A 24,274-nucleotide genomic window follows, 5' to 3' on the forward strand; every position below is an offset into this window, starting at 1 on the left:
ACACACAGGACTGAAGAACGTTATAGGCGGGTACTGTAACGGGCGTTATACGGAAAGCTACGCTAATTATACTGCTATACCATGCATGGTACATGTACAATTTTAAGTTTTTTTTAATCAGGTTGTATATGGTTAGCTTTCACAAGACACGCCGATGTCTTAAATCATTCCCAAGGCTTGTATACGATAGGGCCTACGTCTACGAAGTTGGGATTGAAAGTAATTTCTTCTACGTGTGCGCGCTCACCCTAAACGGGCGGGAACTCGGAAGTCAAAATACTGTGTGGTTTCTACGAGGATCCAGTTATCCGACATCACGAAGAACCCTTCGTTTACTTCACGTGAATCCTTCGTTGAAAAGCCCTTTAAATATACTATACCTATTTTCTAAAGGGGCGCCACATTCTTCACTCACCATTTTCGCTGTCCGACGTGACGTTCTTATTCGTGTACGTGCTGCTGCTAAGACCCAGTTGACGATCGAAAGGCACTGTAAAAAAAAAAAGTGATTTTACACACTACGAAAAAAAGTGTTACTACCGTTCAAAAACTGGAGTATGCCAGTAATGCTACCATATCCAAAATATCCGGAAAAAAAGTTCAAAAATTAATTTTGCTATGCTCTTGCTTACATTGTGTTTTTGGTTTCGTAACCCCAAATAAAGCCCAGAAGGTAGAGTGACTAACAATAATTATAAAAAAGGTCCGTCATGATCTTTTAAATTTTGAACCATAGCGTTAATATATTTCTGTACATTATAATAAAATGAAGCTAAATGACAAATGGTCCACTTTGTATTGAACTTTGAAATAAATGTTTCTCTTTAAATGATATTGTGTTTACAGGTGCACAACACTGTTAAATGAACACACATTAGTACGACTCAACTTCATAGACATCTTGTAATCATCGCTAAATGCATTAGAGTTTTCTGAACAAGTTCCGCAGAAGTATTGCCAAATTTGCGTTTAGGAGCACCCGGTAACTCAGTGCAGATTTTAGATTAAATTCATAATATTTAGTGACACTCGCATTTAAACATAAAGAGCCGCAATCCCCGTCAGTGACTGACGAACTAGTGATGAACCTTGAACCTTATTTCATAAAGAAATCTACAAATATAAGACCATAAAAACGCTAATAATATTCCTGAAAAGAACAAACTATCCCAATATATATGGGTCTATGTTAAAAAGAAAAGTTTCATTTGCTAATTTAATTCACTTCTTTGGACGTATACCATTTAGTTTTGCACTGTTTGTCTTAAAGAAAAGACAGTGCGAAAACTGCATTAGTGTAGTCCAAATAATTGTATTATATCACAATTACCCGTTGCATAAATCATTTTAAAAAAAAACATCTGCTAAGCTTCGTCAATGCGAAGAGGTCAACACATGATTATTTGAAGAAAAATACTATTATGGTTGAGAGTATAGTGAAAATATTATTGACTGTTTACTTATGCTTCAGAAAGTTGATATAAAACTTTTCTTACATAACCGAGATGAAATATCTTTAAAAACCTCCAAATATTATGAGTAATAGATACTTTGTAAAATATTTTGGCCAGATGGTTTGAAATCCGTGTAGTTAATTAACGATAATTCACGGGTGTTATGTTTTTGCATTGGTTCAGTTCATTGTTAAAAACATTTCTTCAGTCGATAAGCGCCAATAAGAGAAGACATGATGAAAAAAATGATCTAGGAGTGGTAAAAGCATTTTTATGACATATAAACTAAATATTTAGAATATGCTTTTAATATCCGAGAGATCGGAGACACAACTTACCTGCAGTTGTTAGCGTCGCTACGGAGAAGAGTACGCAGCTGCATGTAAGGAGTTGATTTAAACCTGCCATTCTCTCGATTCTCTGAAACACAAAACAACACTGCTTTAAGGTCTACAGTCCCCCTTTCCTCTGAACGCAAGCCAGGCATTACATTACGTATAACATCAGATAAGGTTCCAAGGATCTAATAAGCGGGGAGAAAAAACATTCGATTAAAAATACTTGCGGATAATAAATTCAGAAAAATAAACAGTATCACATGTGTAATTTACAAAGGATTAAATTATATATTTCTATATAAGCTATCAAGGAAACAATGCTCTGGTAATGTTTTGTTTAGTATTTCAAGGAAACATTCATCATGCTAAACCTATATCTCCTAAACATGCAAATATGCTTTTTTTAATTAAAAAATAATAATTTTAATGCTTTAAATGTTCCTACAAAACTTAGAATTGTTTTTAAAACAAATTCTACAGTATTTTATTCGCAACTGGGTCAGTGGCGGTGCTACTAGAGATAAAATGAGTAAATAATCTCCAAATACCCCATAGTTAATCATTACTGTAGATATTAATACAAAAAAGATTTATCAGAACGTTATAATTGCGTTAAAATAGCCAAACGGGCTATTACTTCAAAAAAAAATTTCTAACCCCATTTGACACGGAATATTTCCAAAGATACAACCCAAAAGGATCCACGGCTACCACTCCAAAAACAAGGACAGGGCTAACGGCAGAAACCGTCCATTAAAAGTAGTGCAGACTGCAACTGAGGACGAGAGTTGCTACAGTCGCGCTCTAATCAACTCCTGACGTACGTCGCAGTAATTATGAAACATGAAACATGTACGGCGAAACGCCCGTGTTGTAGCCCCGATGTCGAGTGACCTCGCGAGGGAGTGAGTCACTCGACATACGACACTCCGCACACCTGATACTAACCCCTGGCGGGTGAAAACAGCAGTGAAAAGTGGAGGGGTCACTTAGCGCGCACCCCTCTAAAGCTTCAGCGGGTTCCGTTAATTGGGCGGGTGCGGTATTACGGTTTCTGTCTGGAAGAAGAGGAAGGAAAATGTTGTGTGGGTAGGAGGGGGGGGGGGGTGTTGTAACGGCTACCGCGTACCTGTAAGTTCTCCGCAGTTTGGCGTATATGTGTTCGAGTGCCGAGCGGTGCACACTCTGTTAGCCAAAATTAAGGGCTAGGTAGGTACCCCAAGAAGGAACTTCAGGCTTGAGTTGCAGTTGCTGATTTACTACTATCTTCCGCCTATACATTTGTTCCTCACAAGTACAGGACAAGCATCTTAACAGCCTAGCCTTCTATGTACATGGTATGCTTAACAGCCTAGCCTTCTATGTACATGGTACGCTTAACAGCCTAGCCTTCTATGTACATGGTACGCTTAACAGCCTAGCCTTCTATGTACATGGTACGCTTAACAGCCTAGCCTTCTATGTACATGGTGCGCTTAACAGCCTAGCCTTCTATGTACATGGTACGCTTAACAGCCTAGCCTTCTATGTACATGGTACGCTTAACAGCCTAGCCTTCTATGCACATGGTACGCTTAACAGCCTAGCCTTCTATGCACATGGTACGCTTAACAGCCTAGCCTTCTATGTACATGGTACGCTTAACAGCCTAGTCTTCTACATGATAAGAGTCACACATTAGAGTTCCAAAGATCGTAACGGTATTCCAAGACGTTCGGGCAAGGTAGCTTATAAGAACTGCCTTATTCAGATACAAACATAAACTTAGCTCGCGGGCCGTAATCCAGAACGTGTCCGAACCGAATACCAGTAAAGGAACACACCGGCTAGAAACTGGTTTCTACCAATTCTAGCGGATGTTTAAAAACCATTCATACAATTGATAAAAAAAAAATTGTCTGTAAAGTCGGTTTACGGACGATAGTTTAACGTGAAAACGTCATAACAAAACATTGATGAAATGATTGCATACTTTTATGAATAAAATTGAATCATTTTTATTTTAATAATAAAAGAATAAATACTTGAAATTATACCAGTAATCAGATTTTTAAAATGCAAGATTAATTAACCTTTATTGCAAAAATTGTTGTTGTAATAAGCAATGAAAACCACATTAACTTTTCACTTCGTTTTATAAACAGTCGACGAAACAGTTCACGTGTAGATGTAAGTTGTGTGCTGCCGCTGTCTTTCTTCTCCTCGGACGCATAGGCCAATCGAGTGGAATAGAGATAGATGCGGCGCAAGCGTACAATGAGCGTAACGGGACACAGCGTAACGGAACAATGTGCGTAACAGGACACTTTTTCGTGCGTGCAGCCGGCGTTCATCGATTTATTAGACGTTGTCACGTCAAAAATGAGACCAGCTGTGCGTTGATATCTTGCAGCTTTTGTCTGCGTTCCGTGGTTGGCTGGGTTCATTACACAGGTACGTACACGTCTACTGTCGGCACATCCAATCATAGCCATCCACTGCGGAAGCAAACGCGTCCAGAATGGTCCGGCCTAATTAAGGCAGTGGTTTCTCTTGCGGACGGCCGCCAATTACAAGGGAACAGATCGTTAGCGCCAGCAGTCCAAACGAGCCATCTGATATCTTTCGCGGAAAATACGTGCGCCCGTTCATACGTTCTTGACCCCGGAAGTGACATCACAGAAGGGGGGGGGGGGGGTAATCGACAAGATTTGAAGTGTGCATGTACGTAAGTAAACAAATGTGTGCACAACTCACGGTTTCCCATGCAAAAAAAAAAGGTCACTATTAAAAAAATCATTTTGTAGGTTAGGTCCAACGAAAATACTCGTAAAATAAAAATTTACATGTTTTATTTACTATAATTAGCATTTTTAATAAAAAATATATACTTTTTTATAAATTTGTATTAAGGGTCAACAGATAAATTCACAGTTAACGATCATGGTTTAGTAGAAAAAAGCCTTTCATAAACAATCAATACGGTAGTCTAATAAATTCATTTAAAATCATGTTCAATCCACAAAATATTGAGTAAAATAATTTAGGATACTATCCCTTTAAGTGAATAATAAGTGTGATAGTAGCCTGCTACGTAGGCAGTTCGCAATGCATGCAGTATTCGCCTAATGCGTCTCTCGGGAAATCGTACTATGCACTGTACTTTTTTTTTTGTACGAAATAAAGGTAGAACATTAAATACATTTTAATTTTTGTGCGTTTGTAATAAGTGTGTTCAGTTTTATTTTTTTAATCTGAACGTTTCTGCTGGAATTATTTTTTTATTGATTGTGAAAATGAAAATATTTACAACTTCTCAGGTCGGTCGTTGCTATTTGCAGCGGCCCGTGGCCGAAATGCTCTAGTTGACACGAGGACAATTGACTTGTACGAGGTCTCGAGTACACGGGAAGCCTACGATTCACTCATCCTTCTGGACATACCCGAATACTCACGTTGGCAAGCCTTCTTTCAACAGACGAGAGAGCCAAACGAGTGATCGTGCATATTCGGTTTTTTTTTTGTTCATTGCAAACAAATATACAACTCATGATAACTAATGGTCAATTAGGTTAGGTTAGCTACATTATAAATACTTTAAAACATTGTGGACGGTTCATTTGGTTAGGATAGCTACATTAAAGATACTGTGAAATCATGTAAACGGTTTCCTAGCGCTGGATAGCTACACATTAAAAAGTTATTTGCTAAGCAACCGTAAAATGATTTTACAGTATTTTTAATGTAGCTATACTTACCTAATATAACCAACCATCCACAATGTTTTAAAGTATTTATAATGTAGCTAACCTATCCTAATCGACCGCAAAATTTAATGCCACACCGGTTTATACAATGAGATAGAACGGGGGAAAAAAAAGCGAGCATGAACTTCGGGGAACTTCGGGTGTGGCTCTCTCGTCTGTGAAATGAAGGCTTCCCTCGAGTACACAGCTGTGCTTAACTCCGACGCGACCTTGAGAACTGAGGTCGCGTGCGTCGGCAAACAGGCGGTGGTTCGTGACGAGAACTCCACTATAGTCGCGTGGGCGAAGTGACGAACTGCAATTGACCTCCCCGAGACGCAGTGCGCTTCTTTCCAGAGGATGAATTGGTACTTCCCACTTTGGTATCCGCTCTGGGAAAACTTCTCCCTGCTACGTTATATGTGGGGACGCACCACAACGCCGAACGTACGATAACGCCGAAAACCATAACGCTGAATGCCAAATTGACTACAACGCCGACAGCTAGAAAACTGCTGTGTACCACAACGCCGAATTACCACAACGCCGAAATACATTAACGCCGAAAAATGTCCTTGCAGGACTGCCACAAAGGTTAGGTTAGGTTAGGTTAGGTTAGGTTAGGTTAGGTAAGGTTAGGTGAGGTTAGGCTCATAGGCGCCGACTATGGGGGGGCAGGAGGGGCGGTTGCCCCCCCACTGAACAGATAAGAGGGGCGTCGCCCCTCCTCGTTGGTCACAAAAATTATTAGTTACATTCTTGAAGTGTAACATAACTAGAACTTTCAGAATAATTTTAAGGTAAGGTGATTGTCAATCAAAGTTTACGTTTTACGACTCATGGTGGTCACGCTATAGACATGGTGCATATCACATGGGCTCCGATTACGACCACAGGATCACTGCGTTGGCAGGATGTGCTGCTATCGGGTGTCACTTATCGGCATAATTTGTGCTCGGACGTTTTACCGCCTTTCACATGCTATCAGGTGTCACTTTCGCTTTCGGTATCTTTTGCTTTCAAATGTTACAACCCTTTACGTTCACGACTGCTATCAGTTGGAACATCAATTTATTTTGTTTTTAAATGTTGCCTTCCCTGCGGTTTGTATTTACCGATGCCGAGTATTTCAATGTTTTTATTGTGAGTGAAAACATGCCAATGTGCACGTTAGAATTTATAAAGTTTTAAGGTGTGTAATATAATTGACTTATTCACTTTAACTGTGGTGCATTATGTGGAAGTACATAAAAAAACTGCCCAGTGATAAAACTGTACAACACACAGATCTGACTGTTACCGACAGCAATCAGCAGACAACTTCTGCCTCATCAACAAAGGAGAAGGAAGAAGCACAAGTTCCTGTTACTGGTGAAGGTGGTGAAGAACGAAAAAAGACTTTCGGAACAAAAAAAGAAGGTAATCGACATTTTATTAGAGACTGGGAAAATAAATTTGCTTGGCTTGAATATGACAATAATAAGGATAAGGTATTTTGTAAAATATGTAAAACTATTTACTCTCAGAATAAGTGTGTGAATAAAACTTTTAGTGCAGCTTTTGTGGAACTAGGATTCTGCAATTGGAAAAAAGCGATTGAGAAATTCAATGAACATGAGAAGTCTCGGTTTCACAGGGAATGCACGGAGGCAGATTTTCATTCTCAAGCTGGTACTAATGTGCTCAAACAATTGTCCACAAAAAAAGCTAAAGAAATGGATGAGGCCCGAATTGCTTTGGGTAAAATTATAGGCAGTGTGCGGTTTCTAGCAACTCAAGGATTGGCAATTCGGGGTCACAATGACGAGTCATCAAATATCCTGAAACTACTGAAATTAAGAGCTGAGGACAGCATGGAACTAGATGCTTGGTTACAAAGAGATGGTTATAAATGGATTTCTCACGACATCGTTAACGAAATATTGTCTATTTTGTCACATGCAGTGGTGAATAAGCTTGTTTTCGAGATTAAAGAGAACCAACATTTTTCATTGATAGTCGATGAAACAACTGACTGTACAACTAAGGAACAAGTGTCATTTTGTGTACGAACAGTAGATACAAATCTTGAAATTCAAGAACTTTTTTTAGGATTCTACGAAACCCCCGACACTACAGCTCAAACCTTATTCAACATAACAAACGATGTTCTAGTTCGTCTTCAGTTACCAGTGTCGGACCTCAGAGGTCAGTGTTTTGATGGAGCCAGTAATGTAGCAGGTGTTCATTCAGGTCTGCAGAAGAAAATTAGAGAATTAGAAAATCGAGCCTTATTTGTCCATTGTCAAGCTCACTCTCTTAATCTAGTTACTCAAGATAGCATCAAGAATGTTCCAACTGCTAGAGATGCAATGAACTTACTGCGTGAGATTATTGGGTTTATTAAGCATTCCCCAAAACGCCTTGAGTGGTTTAAAAGGTTTCAAGAAGAACACAGCAAGAATTTAAGGCCACTATGTCCTACAAGATGGGTTATGCGTTACTGTTCTCTTCAGACTCTTTTGTCTAACTACAGTAATGTTATAGCCTTTCTAGACGAATTTTCTAGTCAAGATTCCAGCGAGGCTGCCACCAAAGCTTCCGGATTTCTCAGATATCTGGAAAAATCAGATACACTGGTAATGCTTGAACTGTTGTGTTTAATTTTCCAGCATCTTTCTGCCGCAAACAAATCATTACAAGGCAAAATGCTGCATATGAAAGATTCGTGCCACATTCTGTGTGTTTTGGAGGACACAGTAAAACAGCTGCGAGAGCAGTTTGATGCATTTTGGTCAAAAGTTGATCACAACTCAAAGGCTTTGAATTTAGAGCCTCCACGAGAAAATAGAAAAAGAAAATTGCCAGCAAGATATGATGGTCCTACTCCACCTCATGAATTCACTCCTAAAGAAAATTATAGGCAGATATACATTGAAGTCATGGATAATATACTATCAGGTCTCAAAACCAGATTTGATGTTGAAGCAAGGAAATTGCTGACCTCTGTGGAACATTTTCTTTTGACCCCTTCTTTTCCAGCTGACGAAGTTGTAGCATTTTATGGAAACGACTTCAACAGCAAACGGCTAGAAATGCATCGCGATATGTTCCATGATGTCCTGAAGGGGCAAAATTTAAAATCCCCTGCAAACTTCAAAGATGTGGTTGACATCTTAAAATCTGATGGTATGCAGCATATGAAAGACTATTTTGATGAACTTCACAAGCTTGTACGAATCATCATGGTTATTCCAATTACTACATGTGAAAGTGAACGATCATTTTCGATGCTACGTAGATTAAAAAACTACTTAAGATCTACTATGACAGAGGCGAGATTGAACCATATAGCCCTTCTGAATGCCCATTCAAGTACTGCCAATTGTTTGGATTTGAATGAAATCGCGACATCTTTCATTTTGAAGAATCCGATTCGGCAAAACACATTTTCGTGTAAGTGATGACTGTTCTTACTGTATTTACAAATCAAACTTTTTATGTTATTTACATGTGTTTTTGGTGTAATGGAATAATTTCAAATTAACAAGCCAACACTTGTTGAGATCCGAACTTTAATGAATGAATGTTGGTAATTGTGTGTTACCTGCTATGTTGTAAATAAATTGTAGCTTGTTCTTAATGCATTTTCCATTCTACACCCACTGACTCAAAATTATGGTAAATTATTATCAAGTCTAAATGAGAATGTTCAAATTTTATTATGGATATGGTTTTTATACTTCAAAAACGTGTCGTTATATCGAATTTGTAACTTAAAATTACAACTTATGACGAAAATGGTTGGAAAGTAAGCCTATTTAATTTATGCATGCAACAATCACACACGACAGTGAAAGATAGATACAGCAATAGCATATCACTAAAAGTGCCCCACAATATGAGACTTGCCCCTTGCCCCCCCTCTGAAAACTAGAAGTCGGCGCCTATGGTTAGGCTAGCCTAGGTTAGGTTAGGTTGTGGTATTTCGGCGTTAAGATACATTTAAGAAACAAATTCATTCAGTTGTTTTTCATTTTGCTCATGTGGACCCCTCCCCGCAGCAACATTTTTTGGCGTTACTGTATTTCGGCGTTGTGGTACACAGCAGTTTTCTAGCTGTCGGCGTTGCGGTCAATTTGGCATTCGGCGTTATGGTAGTGGCGTTATTGTACGTTCGGCGTTGTGGTATTTCGGCGCTGTGGTAACGACCCGTTATATGTGTGTGCATAATCTTCCACGATTAAAAAAAAAATTGGGGTGCGGCTGTGTTATGGAAACTGCCGTGTGTTTTACGTGAATACGTGTACATAACAGGTAATATTTTCTACACAAAATATAAAGTACGCTATTTCATGTATGTTATGTTTGAACACTAAGAAGTCCTTCGGGTTTCAATGTTTTGTTTATGGTAGCAACTTATTTTTATATTTTAACACCATATATATTCACTGTAACTATTTTACACGAATGTTTTATATATGCAATCGATAGATTTTGACGAGAGCTGACGATTTAAACTCAAAACGAACGTCGTAGCTTCTCCCGAGTCAAAAGTTGTACTAAATGGAAATCTCGAAACGCAGCAAAATGATCTCAAATTGGCGACGCTTTCCCCTCCACCGCGCGCGATGCTTCACAGTCCTCACTTAGCGTAACGAATTCTTTGATACTTTAGCCATCCAGTGGTGTAATTTAGATGTTGGATAGAGATGATGGAAATATAGCTGCAACACCAAACTGTATAATTCGTTTCTTTAATTGCCTCCCGCTATGGAAGCAATTTTAAAGACGTATTCATGCTCACTTCGCCCCCCCCCCCCCCGGGTCAACAGATGCCTCACGGATATATCGAGCGGTTTTCAAATGGCATCGTTTCTTCCGAAGCTCTGCGCACCGGGAAGACGCGGAGAGAAAAAAAAAAGGGGGGGGGGGGGAGAGTCTCGCAACAGCAGTGCGTGATGAACCCACCTCGATGACGAGTGTCCTCTTCTCTGAATGGCTCGCGTGACACAGCAGCGTTTCTCGGAATTCCCCCCGGGATGTGGACCAACCAGCTGCGACCTTGTCCTTGTGCCAATTACGCGCCGCGCACGTCCTTGCCCAGCTTATGGAGGGGAGGGGGGGGGGGGAGGAATTAAAAGAGTCTGCGCTTCCCGGAAAGCGAAGAAAATGTTCACCGCGCGCCCGTGCAATGACCGGAGGAAACCAATTAGCCGCGCCGCGAGGTCAAGAGTGTAGTGTTTCCTGAACAACCTTGTTTTCATTAATTTTTTTTTTAAACTTTAGTTCTGGCTTATAATTTGTGACATTGTTTCATCAATCCAATGAGTTCAACGTATTTTAAGATCTTTGAAGGACAATTAATAATATTTCAATCCTCGCTATAACTAAACCCATGTGATCAGTTTTAGGATATATCTCACAAATCGGCAAAAAAAAAAAATCCCAAATTTTAAAAATGATTTATTTTTCAAGGATTTGAGAACACCAAATTTTCAGATATTATTATTATTGTAAAATTAAATAGTTTTACGTCAAAGACTACATAAGGACAGTATGTAACTGTAAACAACTTGATGTGCTTTGAGTTCATGATTTGATTCAAATTAAAAATTGCCTTAAAGTTCTTTTATCATTTATACAAGCACTTTTTGAAATTAAAAACCATTTAATAATAATAAAACACATACATCAGGTAAAAAATATTCAACTCAAGCGCAAAAAATAAAACACGATATTATATTAACACCCTTTTAAAGGTTTGTTCAAAGTAGGCGAAAGGAACATAAGCATGGGCGTTGTTCTCGGGGGAGGGGGGTAGGAGTGACTTAATTCATCTACGGTTTAATGTTTGTTATGGTATTGCGCCAGTTTAACAACAATGATACTAAATTATGAGTTGCATGTTTAAATTAAATAATCACGACATGGGGATCTTCTCGCAGAAAAAACACGGTCCTGATAATACCTACCTAGAGACCGGGAGAATTCGCTAATTCATTCCGTGGTAGGCCAAGCGCGGCTCCAGAAGGGGGGCGGTGGGGGCGATAGCCCCTCCCGAGACCAATTGTATTGATTAGTGTATATTTATGTTTACTTAAATATTTAATTTCATATGTTAAACTTTTAATACCATCAAAACTTGCATGGAGCTACTAAGGTTCTGTATTTGAAACCTATAATTTGTAAATGATATTCCAAGGCCAATATCTGACCACTTTCATTTTTTTGCAACTAAGACCTTTCTTTGTGCGATAGCCCCTCCCGAAAAGTCATCCTGAAGCCGCCATTGTGGTAGGCTAGAATTGAAACAAGTTCTACCTCTGCGGAGTTTTTGCTGTTGGTTCACAGTCTCGTCAGATGAGAAACCCTCAAACCAGAGACGTGTCGGATCACAAAGACTACCCAAGTTGAGACGTCTCACAAATCAGCAGCCGATGAACACGTTGACATTTTCCCAAGTATGAGAAGGATTTCGGAGTCTATCCTCACGGCCATCGGAACAGCGAATCTCTCAGGTCCACCAACTAGAGACCGGAAAAATTGTCGTGTATTTATTTCGCGATACGTCAGAATCCAAAAAAAGGTTTACCTTCGTGTCGCTTCAGTGATTGGACCACGGCTACCTGAAGGGCTATGAGCCAATGGAAAACCTTTAACACGAGAATTATATAAAAAGGGGGGGGGGGGTTGTCTGTAAAGTTGATTTACGGACGATAATTTTACGTGATAACGTCATAAGAAAACATCGATGAAAGAGTGCATACTTTTTAATTTTAAAATATTATTTACAGTTTTTGCAAATTTAATTTAAATAATGTGTTTAAATTTAAATTACGAACAATTAGTTATAGAAATAAACTGAATTCAAATCAACGTCAATAAATTGTTAATTTGAAATGACGAAATTGGACAAATAAATCAATTTTTTTTCAATTGCTGCTTTTAAAAAGCCCGCCTTAACCTGTTTGATATTATAGAAGATATTCTCGGACGGTGGTTGGCCGGTTCTTGCACGCTCGGCTCAGAGGCGGAACGTGATGACAATTTTTCGTGCGTGCAGCCGGCGTTCATCGCTTTACAAGACGTTATCACGTCAAAAAATTCTCCCAGTAAACAGGTATAAAAAATCATTAGCCAATGAGCATTTGGCATTTACCACCCGAGTATGTAAAGGGTTGTGGAGCACTATCCTAGAGGTCATTGAAACCGCAAGTTATTCCCAGTCCCTACTAAAACTGCATGTTTCTACGAGTGTTCATACGTAGGGGCAGGCATTTTTCGCGAAAAGATTTGAACGCTTATTAGACTGCAACAAGGTATACCCGCACCTGTGGTTCCTTCCTTGTGATTGGCGGCCGTCTGCGAGGAAGTCGTTACCTTATTTGACCGAGCCACTCAGGACGCGTTTACTTCCGCACTGAATCACTGTGATTGGTGTTGGTTACAATCGATATGGTACCTGGGAGGAATTCACCCAATCACGAAACACAGACGATGCTACATTGTTTTAACTTTCATCTAGTCCCGAAATATTTTCGCGAAATCTGTATGCCCCTACATCATGCTATGTATGGGCGAAAAAGGGTGGGGGATGTATCGTCTCTGTGTCGCAGAGAAAAGAGGGGGGGGGGGGGTTACGCCCCCTCAATAGGAAGTTCCCAATCCTGCCTCAGAATGAAAAAGGGGGTTGGTGGGGGGAGGAGACCCATTTACCGCCGAGACACACTACGCACTTGGTCGGTCGCCAATACAGTGCTCCGCCATCCAAATTGGGAAAAAAAAAAAAATTCTTGCCGTTGACATCAATAAACCTTTATATCTAGGGCCCATGCACTTTACCCGAAAAAAAAAAAAAAAAAATTCCACGCCGTCTGCGTGTTAAAGCTTTGTAGCATCGTCTCTTGTTTCGTGGTCGGCTGGGTTTTATATCAGGTGCATGTCTGCTGTGCGACAGCGAATCACAGCCATCCGGCGCGGAAAAACACGCGTCCCCGAATGGCCCGGACGAAAAAAAAAAAAAGGGCAGTGGCTTCTCTCACAGACGGCCGCCAATCCCAAAGGAACAATTCGCTAGCGCTGGCATATCTTTCATGAACCACCAGATCATTTCGCGAAAAAATATTACATGCACCTACCGATAACTATCTTACCATTGTTGCAGGTTCACAAATTTCCTCACCAGATATTCACTAGGGGTTATTATGATGCACTAAAACGTCACGCGACCGATCATAACAATAAAGATTTTGACGTGACAAAAGTCTAATAAATCGATGAACGCCGGCTGCACGCACGAAAAAGAATGACTCATTGTCCCGTTACGCACATTTTACGCTTGCGCCGCATCTATCTCTCTTCCACTCGATTGGAACAACCATCGATTTGACTTTTTCAAGGCACATTAAACTTGAAACACTCCCATTATTTTCCTACGTTTCCTATCATCGTCCTATCCTTAACAGAATAACACATTGGAAGAAGTTAAATAGCAAATATGTATACAAGTTATAAATCTCTTCGTTAAAGTAATAAACATATTTGAATTAATAAGTGCAATTAAAAGTAAATTTATCAATTAAATTGTAGATTTCATTTCACTCCTTATTTGTAGCCATAAAAATACTGATAATTCAATAAAATGATTCAATTTTATTCATAAAAGTATGCAATCATTTTATCAATGTTTTGTTATGACGTTGTCACGTTAAACTATCGTTCGTAAACCGACTTTACAGACAACCAATTTTTTACGAACAGCCAATGACTTTTTTTTTTTTTGCTAATTAAATGAGGGAATGTTTTCAGCTGTAACCAAAATAACGTAGCGCAGCGAAAGGCCAAACTTAAAATTGATTGCCTAGTATTTTTTAAAAATTAATTTTGTAATTTATAATGAATATAAAAAATAGCTTCATGCAGCAACTCATAGAATTATAAAAAAAAAACTTTCTAAGATAGGCAACATTGTACCTAAGCAAAGTGATTTACCAACAACAACAAAAAGAGCATTAATAGAAAAGTAACGGGTGTTACGAAGTTAAGATCACGTCCAACAACTACGGAAGCTTGCAACAGCATTCTTGACGGAGAAGCGCTGACGTACGTTGCAGAAGGTCATTCCTGATTGGGATCGGTCGTTAGCATTTTTACAAACACGAACGAAGATATTTCTCGGAACAGATGCCATCGGCATTGAGCAACGAAGCTTTTGTACAAAGCCGAGGGTGACTCAACGTCGATTTTCCCCTCCCCCCCCCCCCCCCCCACTTTTTTCCACCCATGGTTCTGCACGGTGGGGTTGGCAGCAGCTGTTTTCACCCGCCCGCCAACTTTTTTTTTTTTGCTTCAAGCGTTGGTCAGCCTGTTTACCTTCCATTTCCCACGCCGCGGTCCGATATCGGTCCCCCGTGAAATCGCTATAGTCCAAGCGTGTCCTGTCGGAACATCATCATCCCCCCCCCCCCCCCCCCCGATGTTTTCTTTTCATTCGAGGAGTCAGTCCTTCGCAGTTTTCTCCAACGCTCAGAAGGCCAACACAAACAATGATGGCAATTCAGGTTGACAGGTTTTCTTATTCTTCTGGCACGTCGAACGATGGGCGTTACGAAACTTCTTAAGGCCCGTCCTGCAATTTACACGGACCCGAAGACTGATCTCACGGAACAAGTTTCTGCTACAGCTCGCAGACGGTTTTTTATAGTATGAAAATTCTACTGTTGATATGATCTCCAAGCATAATAGATAAATTATTTATTTATTTATTTATTTATCGTCTTTATTGGTGGTGAAGTTAAGGCGGTACACAATTTCTTACACTTAGATCACTTTTCTGCAATTACATGAAATAGTGGAATATTAAAAATTAAGCATGATATAAGCAGATGTTGACTAAATATTCAGAGAACAAATTTAAAATTTTAACTTAATGTTCAAATATTAACTATTACAAAAGATTCAACCATAACTAATTTAAAGTAATTAAAAATTAAGCATGGACATTCATAAAAAGGAAAGTGATTAAACATACAGCAAATAGTATCAAGAAAATAGGTGCTACTACATTAAAACCAGTCACTCGCACATTCACACACAGATGCAAGCAATAGAAATTCAAGCAATTCAAGCGATATTTCTTAACCTTGAAAAGCAATCTCACCGGTTGATTTTTTTCTACGTGTCCCGTGAACAATGGAATTAGCAGACGCGATAGTGAAATGTTGCCCGGGAGATCCGTCTCCGTTTACGTGATCCGTCTCCATTTACGTGTCGTCGTAGAACGGGCCTAAGTCTCTGTTTATAAACTACGCTAGCGAGGCAACCCGCAACCTACACAAGAAAAATCACGGTCGTTTGTAAATAAAGCAGGGAAGTCTCGAGACGTCAACCAAAACTACAACTTGAAATTAGTAAGACATGAGCACGAATTTATTCACCTCGCTTCTTTCGGTAATATTGTTTCATCGCGAAAAAAATATTAAATTGTGACTAAATTTGATTTAAAATGGTTATTTTCTTCAACTATGCCAAAGTTTAACAAGTGAAAATGTGATGTATATATAATTAATTGAACAGTATCGTGGCCTTCTATGAACAAAACATCTGCATCTTTAAAAAGTTTTCGAAACACTTCACTTCAAAAATATGGAAGGCGGAAAAAAATCCACCGTAACGTGTGCTATTGATGAAAACTGATTTAAGTGCCAATATATATATATATATATATATATATATATATATATATATTTTTGCCAGCTTGGCTTCACGTTCGATCAACACACATTTTTCATCTGAAACTCATAGGCTTGTATTAGAAAAAAAAATCTGGTTTAAGGACATATCACGTTAGGTTCATTTTTAGTAGTCTAAAAAAAATTCAGGTATAAACCTAAGTTTTGAAAATGACTATTTAAAACATTATGAACACGTTTGAAAGGAAATTTGAGGGGCTGTTATTTTTTTTTAACTAATCATGTTAAAATGGTTTCCACTAGCGAAGGATTTTTTTTTTGTGAAAATGAGCTGAACCGACTTCAAAGGTAAAGTGCGGCTTGGAGTCGGTTGTAGTTAGTTACCCCTCCAGTTTTTTTTTAATCCTAGCGGTGTAATTTGTGAGAAGTGAGTTTGGTTTGGGGGAGGGGGGGGGGACAGTAGTCCTCATCGTCCCGAACATAGGACCTGCACTGCCTTAATTACCGAGCCCCGCGTGCGGTTTAATGAGACCGCCGCCCTCTCTCGGGAGGAAACAGCGACGGTGCGAAGTTAACAAAGGCAAAGAGCCAGAGAGCCTCCCTGTTCTGCCGCAAAGGATACAGCCCCCGAGTCACGTAGCTTGTCTCGAAATTCGACACATGTATATAAAATGTTTAGTACTTAGTTTTCCCCAGCTGTTGACTTGCAAAGCAGCAGTCACCCGTAAAACACTCAAGATTTTCTATGGTTCCGGAGAAGACCCGAATTTCCATTGATTTACAAGTGGTGCACTAAACGAAAAAGTTGAGACGAAAGCTCATTCATTACATACAAATGGTTAATGAAAAGAAGAAAAAAAACAAGGAAATAAACTTTTTATAAACAATGAAATTGTGTAATATTAAGAATCAATTTGAAATTAATTAACATTAAAAGCAAAATAATTTAGGACACTTCCTTTTTGAGCCAAAAGCAACGAAGAGGAAAATGAATGACCAAAAAAAGCGTGCTGGACTTCGAGCCTTAAAACAGTCTTGCAAATAAATCGGCGAACCGCGATCATTAGCCGTCAGGATCCTTGGAACTCCAGCTGGGGGGAAACAATCAACTTCCCGATTCGCTGGAAAAGAATTATTGCGACGACGCCCGTCGGCAAGTTTTACTGGGCAGCAGCGCCACTCGTTAAGAGGGAGACAGAAACAGAGAGAAAGAGAATAAAAGAGTGAAAATGAAAGAGAACAAAAGAGAGAAATAGAGAGGAAGTGAACAAAAGAGAGAAATAGAGAGGAAAAGAACAAAAGATAGAAATAGAGAGGAAGAGAACAAAAGATAGAAATAGAGAGGAAGAGAACAAAAGATATAAATAGAGAGGAAGAGAACAAAAGATAGAAATAGAGAGGAAGAGAACAAAAGAGAGGAATAGAGGAAGAGAACCAGAGAGATAAATAGTGGAAGAGAATAAAAGAGAGAAAAGAATAAAAGAGAAAATAATAAAAGAGAAAATAATAAAAGAGAGAGGAAATAATAAAAGATAGAGAAAAGAATAAGAGAGAGAAAAAAATAGAGGAAGAGAACAAAAGAGAGAAGAGGAAAGAAAGAAAGAAAGGGGAAAGAGAGGAAGAGAGGAAAAAAAGAGCGCTAGCTTCAGGACAGATATTAATGCGAACGGCGCGTGGGCAACGCCAAGACCCATAAGCTCAACTCCGCTCCCCACCCTTTCACCCTATAAGCCATCTGATGAGCCTATGTTATTTATAAGCCAAGCAAGCGAGTGCCGACCACACAATAGGGTGTGCGGGTAGCGAGGATGCCGGCTAGACGGCGCAGACAGACGTCGACATTTACTCCCTCCTCCTCTTCGCCAATTTATAAACCTCTCGTCTGCCTGCCTCCGCAGACCATGACTCTTCTGCCGCGAACGAGTGGGATACTAAACGTCGCCACGCCAAAGCGGAGACAAGCCGGAGGCTTTCAGACCGTCTTCAAGGTCGACCCAAAAAGACGCCATCTTGGTTTTCAACAGTTCTTTATGCGATACATTCAGATCGTTCCATCCAAGGGCGCCCATATGAAAGTTTGTAAGGGGAAGGGGCCGGCAGAATTTGTATGGGGAGGGGGGGAAAACCATCACAAATGACAAAAAAAAATGGCCAAAAATGGCCTTAAAAGACTGAAAATTTGCCCAAAATGCTCCAGAACACCTAATTTTTTTTCTTCTTTGCCTGAAAGCTAGGGGGAGCCACGGACCCACCCTGCCCATAGGTATGGGCGCCCTTGGTCCCATCTCCAAAACTTGGCTTCGATAGAGCATAGTATATAATTCATTGCAATGGCTGCCTGTGAATTAACTAACGAGTATTTATTATTTGTATTTACAACTGTAACAATACTGTCAATTGAAACTTAGTTACGGTCTTTGAAAACCTCGTAATATGTTATGTATGCTTTTAAGTAGACAAATTTGCTTTGGCATAAAAACTGTCGAAACCATTTTTGGCGTCTATCGGTTCATATATCTCCTCCTTAAAAATAACACTGTAAAAAACGAAAGAACGATTTTTTTCAAATACCCTTTTATAAAATTACGTGAGACGAAAAAAAACGCCACACAAACATCGGTCCAACTATCTAGATACTACTAGATAGGAAGATATAGACAGAGAAGATAGAGGTGCAGAGAAATAGAGGAGGAGCTATATATAAAAATATAGAGAGCGAGGTATGTAGATGTGTAGATTTAGAGATATATGTAGGGAAGTATTTGATATAGAGATAAAACAGACACAAAGAGATATAGAGGTAATGATATGAATATATATTTTTTATACAGGAAGAAATATAGTAAGAGATTTATAGAAGAAAATATCTCGAAAGATAAGAGATGCTCTGTATGTGTGTATCTACTTAAAACCAATTACAAAAAAAATAATCGAAAGTGGCATAGCAACGCATCCCGAGCATTGGCTAGTACAATAATGAACATGAATCATCATAAGAAACCCAGGGAAGGAACTTGTGCTCTGCTGTGTTACATACAATGACGTTGAAGGATTGGAGACTGTCTTGCAAACTGCGAGCTCTACAAAAGACAATTAATTTTCCTGCGCCGCTCTGGTCGCGTCGCGTCGTCGCGTCTTTTGCGTAGTTTATAAACTCGGCCTGGACACAGTTTACTTTTACTCGCGTGTTCGCGTTCGCTCGAACGCCGGGTAGTCGAACGCCGGGTTGTCTGACTACAATCGGACAAATGACACGCAGTGGAGCGTACTTACAAACGCTGCGGGTTTTTTTACGTGTAACATCTTTAGCTCTCGGTATACGGCATTTGGTAGGAGTAATTTCGTGAAGATAGAACGTTGAGTCGATGAACGGAAATGTGTCAAAAAAAGATGGCGGACCCACGTGCAGCAACACAAACCCGTATATAGTCACTTCCGTACACACTAGGTGAAATAAACGAATTAGTGTGTCAAATGAGGCTATGATAGAAAAAATAACTCGAAATACTTATCATGGATCACTTCGCGTCTTACCTACTACTTGAATCCTGTTTTAATGTACAACTTATTATTTTGTTTTGGTAACGCAGGATTTTTTTAGTGTTAATTACTCTCCAGCATATGTGTGGCTAGGTTTAATTTTTTAGTTACTTGTAAATTAAGTATTTTTTAGTTAAATTTTGTAATGGTGTGTAAAGCTTATTCTGCGTTCTACCTCATTACCTATTTTACTATCTATTATATTTATGTTTCGCTTATTTTTGTAAAATTTCAATGTGCTTTAAATGGCAGAAAATGTGGTTATGTGCATCGCGTTAACTTCACCACAAATGAAGATAATAAATAAATATATAAAATCATAAAGAAAAAGTTACACAAAATTAACTTAAACGTATCGTTACAGAGCTTTAGAAACTGAGAAGGGGAGGAGGGTTGTGTGTGTCTCAGAAGTGAGAACACTGATGGCTTATCCGGGTCAGATGTAAGGTGTAGATAAGGCACGGGGCAAGGTCTCGTAATTACACAAATGACCAAGGAGGTCAGACATGTGGCTCCTACGCATCCATGACGCACTTACAAACCCCTCCCCTTCCCCTAGAAGCTACCCAAGGTCACGCGCGCGCAGCATGTCCACACAAAATTACTCCACTCCAAATACACCTCATACGAACCTGTCGTCTTGTTTCTAAGATCCCCAGCACTAAAATAGCGTAGCCTGTATAAACTAGGTAAATTGATTTTAGTGTCCACAAAGTCAGAAATTGTTCGGAAATAACTGAGGTACAGTAGATGAACCATGGAAATAAACGTTACAATTGTGGGCTTTTCGAAAGAAAATGCATCAGTTGTGCATCAGACTCTATAGAGAAGAAATTTAGGAGGTACCTTAATACTGTTCAAAACTGTTCTTGTTAATGGTATCCCAAAAAAACGTAATATTTTACTGTATGGTTTCTCCCTTGTCATTTGCGACCTTATTCGAACGGGCCACTCAAGACACGTTTTCTTTCACAGTGAAAAGGTTGTGATCCGTGTACCAACAGTAAACATGCACCTGGAATATACTCAACCAATCACCAAACACAGACGATACTACAGTTTTTTTTAGCCCTCAGCTAGTCTCAAAATCTTAAAACACATACCCCATACTTATGAGGACTTCATATAGGGTGATGTGGAAACCATCCATCGTGAATGTATCATAAATCGGGATGCCAGTTTGTAAAGTGTAGTGTAACAAAAATAAAATAGATTTTAAAACGATATAAAGTATATACCAGGCTTAGTATATTTTAGTTTCGCGTGTGTTCATATATGCATATATGCGAAACTCAAATTTCTCTAAAAAGTATACAAGAAAGTCGCTATCCTCATCGATCTGCATCTTTTTTTTTTACATTAGCTACCAGCCTTAAAGCTGGTGTCTGTTCCTGCAGCTAAAAATTTCGCAGCAATTTTTGGCCGATATTCTTACAAGTGCAAAATGCGGGTCTCATCAAAATCGAACAAGTAAACGATGGATCTAAAAGAAATCGCCGAGTAGAAACTGGCACCCGCTCTTATTCAACCACGTACTTACACACAAGGAGAGTTAAATGGATAACAATAATGCCATTTTTTTGTGTTTGATGATGGCTGAGTATTTCATTACAAGGTTATTTTTAATGAAATATATATTTTTTTAAATTTACCTAGCTTTTCAAATATTCTCAAACTGCGAGTATTGTGATATCTTAGTTAACCCAACTTAATTCTATCAAATTTAAACTATATTATGTAATAGCCAGTAGTATTGTCATTAATTATTTTTTTAGCATTATTTCTGTAATACATTTTATTCTCCCTTTTTTAAAAGCTCCATGAATGTTAAAAATGTAATTTGACAGATATTATTTCTGCACAAAGTATTCTACATGTTTCAGTTTGTGAAAACCAAGCCCCTCCGAAATTCTACAAGTTTTTTTTTTTTTTTACAATATTTACCGTAAATATATATAACATATTTGAAAAAGGGACGCACTCCATTAAACAGAACAATGAAACACGCAAAATCCAAAAATATTCAGCATGCATAGCACCGAGTTACTGTGTGAAGTATCACTGGACGATTACGTGTCTTCGGCTGGATTCGGGACAAAGTAAGGTTACGAGTTAAGTTTGATCTGGTTTTAAACTTTTTTTTTTTTTTAAATGTCCTCACGAAACACGCGAAGTTATATTCCGCATACACGAAATGCAGCGCAATATTGCGGTAATAACGGCAGTAAAAAAACCCTAGATAGGAAAAAAAAAGTTCTTCCCGGTACTTTTGACGAAAGAAAAGTTTTACAGATGAATTTAAGAATTGAAGTACACTGTAAATTATTTTTGTAAGTGGAACAGAAATATTCATGTAAAAATTACAGACATTTGTAAATTTACTTGAAAACAACTGTACCACTACAAAAACAAGTGTTCGCAGTAATACTGGGTTCGGATTATCACCCCGGGCATTATTATGCTTTGTGTTGTCTCCCAGTACCTCCAAAAGTTATAAAGTTATTTCGAAACCGTTCACTGAACAGCTTTCCAGTATTAACTGCGCACATTAATAAGCATGATACAACAAAATAAAGTTAAAAAAAAATGTTACATATTTGATTATCTTTCCCAAGGTTTAAAAAAAATGCTTGAAGGTAACATCGATTAAGATATAAAATTAAGAAATACTCAGTATTATCTCGAACAACGTTATTTCGTACATGCAAAAAATAACCATAGCCATGTGTTGTGCAAAGGTTTCCAAAGGAATCTTTTGGAAAATTACAGAATTTCCCCCCACCCCTTTTTTTGTGAGGTAGGTGATGTAAACGGCAACGTCATACCGGCCTTCGACGACGGGGTACACAAAATGGAGGGGGGAGTAACTTTTCTCCCCTCCCTTTTCGGCCCACCATTTTTTTTACTAGGACCCTGCACTAATTGTATGCAAATGTATCTCCTCCCCCATCACACCCTACTCGGGTGTATGAAGCTTTCACAGCTGTGCTCGTCTACTGTCCCGACACTCCTTGCTTTGGCTTCCCCTCTAACCTTTCTCATTCCGTAAGCCTGCTGCCGCCCACACACCCTAAACGAAACCCATATTATTATTCACGGGATCGCGTTTGCACGAACGCTGCGTTGCCAGACTTCATCGGGGTCAAATTTGGTCAAATGATATGCGGCGAAAGAGTTATCTATAGAGCATCTCATCCTTAAGATTGCAGCGTGCATTTAAATGGGCATTTACTCTTTCCCTCTCCTTTTCCAATGCACGATTTCTGCAATTAGCGCAGTCCTTGTCTCGGTGTGCCCTGACGTTGCCAGATGCACGCAATAGAGCACAAAAGTTTCAGACACAATTTTATGATGTTATGAAAAATTTTGTTTTAATGCATGAGAATCGTGGAAATACATTTTCCTGGCGTATTTAATCATTTCTGATAATTCCTGTTTTTTTTATTATTGTTTGTGAGGAGATGTAATTGAAAGACGTCATCTTGGTTTGAACAGTTTTTGTTTAACATTGCGTTTACATCTTTTAATTTTTATTCTAGAAAATTGGCTTTTTTTTTCAGCAACGCACATACTTTTATGGAATGCCTTGTTATTAAGTGACCAACTGCTACAAATAGTTTCTTATGTGAATAACAATTGGTGTACATATAGAATTTTAATTTTTTTTCTGTCAGAATGAAAACAACTGTAATAATACTCTCAGTAGACACTATTTTATAGTCTTAGAAATATCAAGAAATCGTTAAAATTTCAGAAATAGCCCTTTAAAAAAGTATTTCCGCAAAATTAAATTTATATATATATATATATATATAGCGCGTGAGCCGCAGCCTTTGTTAAAGTCAACATTAGTGGTTTTGCGTAAGTATTACATCCATTGCAACAGCTGAAGTGAAATAATCAGTTATGACTTCCCATCGTTTTCGTTCTTGCGCATGTCCAAAAATACCAGAAGGCAACCGTGTGATTATTCTTTGGATAAGATTATTTTATGCATGTCGTGCTAATACTTAGTAGGTATTTAAAAAAAATTATAACAAAAGGTTTTGAAAATCTAACAGCCACACGAAAGTTGCCGAGTGCTGCCCCAAAGCAAGTATTGACAGGGCGATAAAGCAGCCATGCGTAGCAGTGCCCTGAAGGCTCCATAACGCATGCATCATGCACACGTGACCAGGGGGGCCTGCGCTGAAAGTGTTTCTGTGTAGCAACCCCAGGATCAATAAATAACCCCCCCCCCCCCCCACGCAAACCCTTCACTCGACGAGAGAAGTGACTCTGGGAAGCTTCAGACAGCCAGTCACAAAACTCACAAAGGCCCTCGGGACAATTTCAAAACTTTCGCTTCTAGAAATGAAGATAAAGGTGTAATGCAAGTCCCTTAAAGTGCTTTCGAGAATCTGTACTGGTTGTATTTACGCCTAAAAAATTACTCTGAAAACATGCGTTTTAGCCATTTTAACTCTTCTAAAGATAAAGTTTAAAAACTTAATCCGAAATCAAAAGTACTCTTCGGCCCTCAGCGAACTCTTAAACGCTTTTCG

At 38.9% G+C, this 24,274-nt stretch overlaps 1 protein-coding gene across 1 annotated transcript in view; it reads right to left on the minus strand.

The window, feature by feature from the left end:
* LOC134540233 (apomucin) overlaps positions 1–24,274 on the minus strand; it is a 71,125-nt gene that overhangs the window by 12,241 nt on the left and 34,610 nt on the right. Inside the window, exons 2-3 of the mRNA XM_063382848.1 lie at positions 1,793–1,874; positions 416–490 (exon numbers count right to left, since the gene is read on the minus strand). Of these exons, the coding sequence (XP_063238918.1) occupies positions 416–490; positions 1,793–1,862 (145 nt within the window). The 5' untranslated portion in view covers positions 1,863–1,874. The remainder of the gene's footprint in view (positions 1–415; positions 491–1,792; positions 1,875–24,274) is intronic.

Source organism: Bacillus rossius, chromosome 16 (genome assembly GCF_032445375.1).
Source record: "Bacillus rossius redtenbacheri isolate Brsri chromosome 16, Brsri_v3, whole genome shotgun sequence".
NCBI classification, from domain to species: domain Eukaryota; kingdom Metazoa; phylum Arthropoda; class Insecta; order Phasmatodea; family Bacillidae; genus Bacillus; species Bacillus rossius.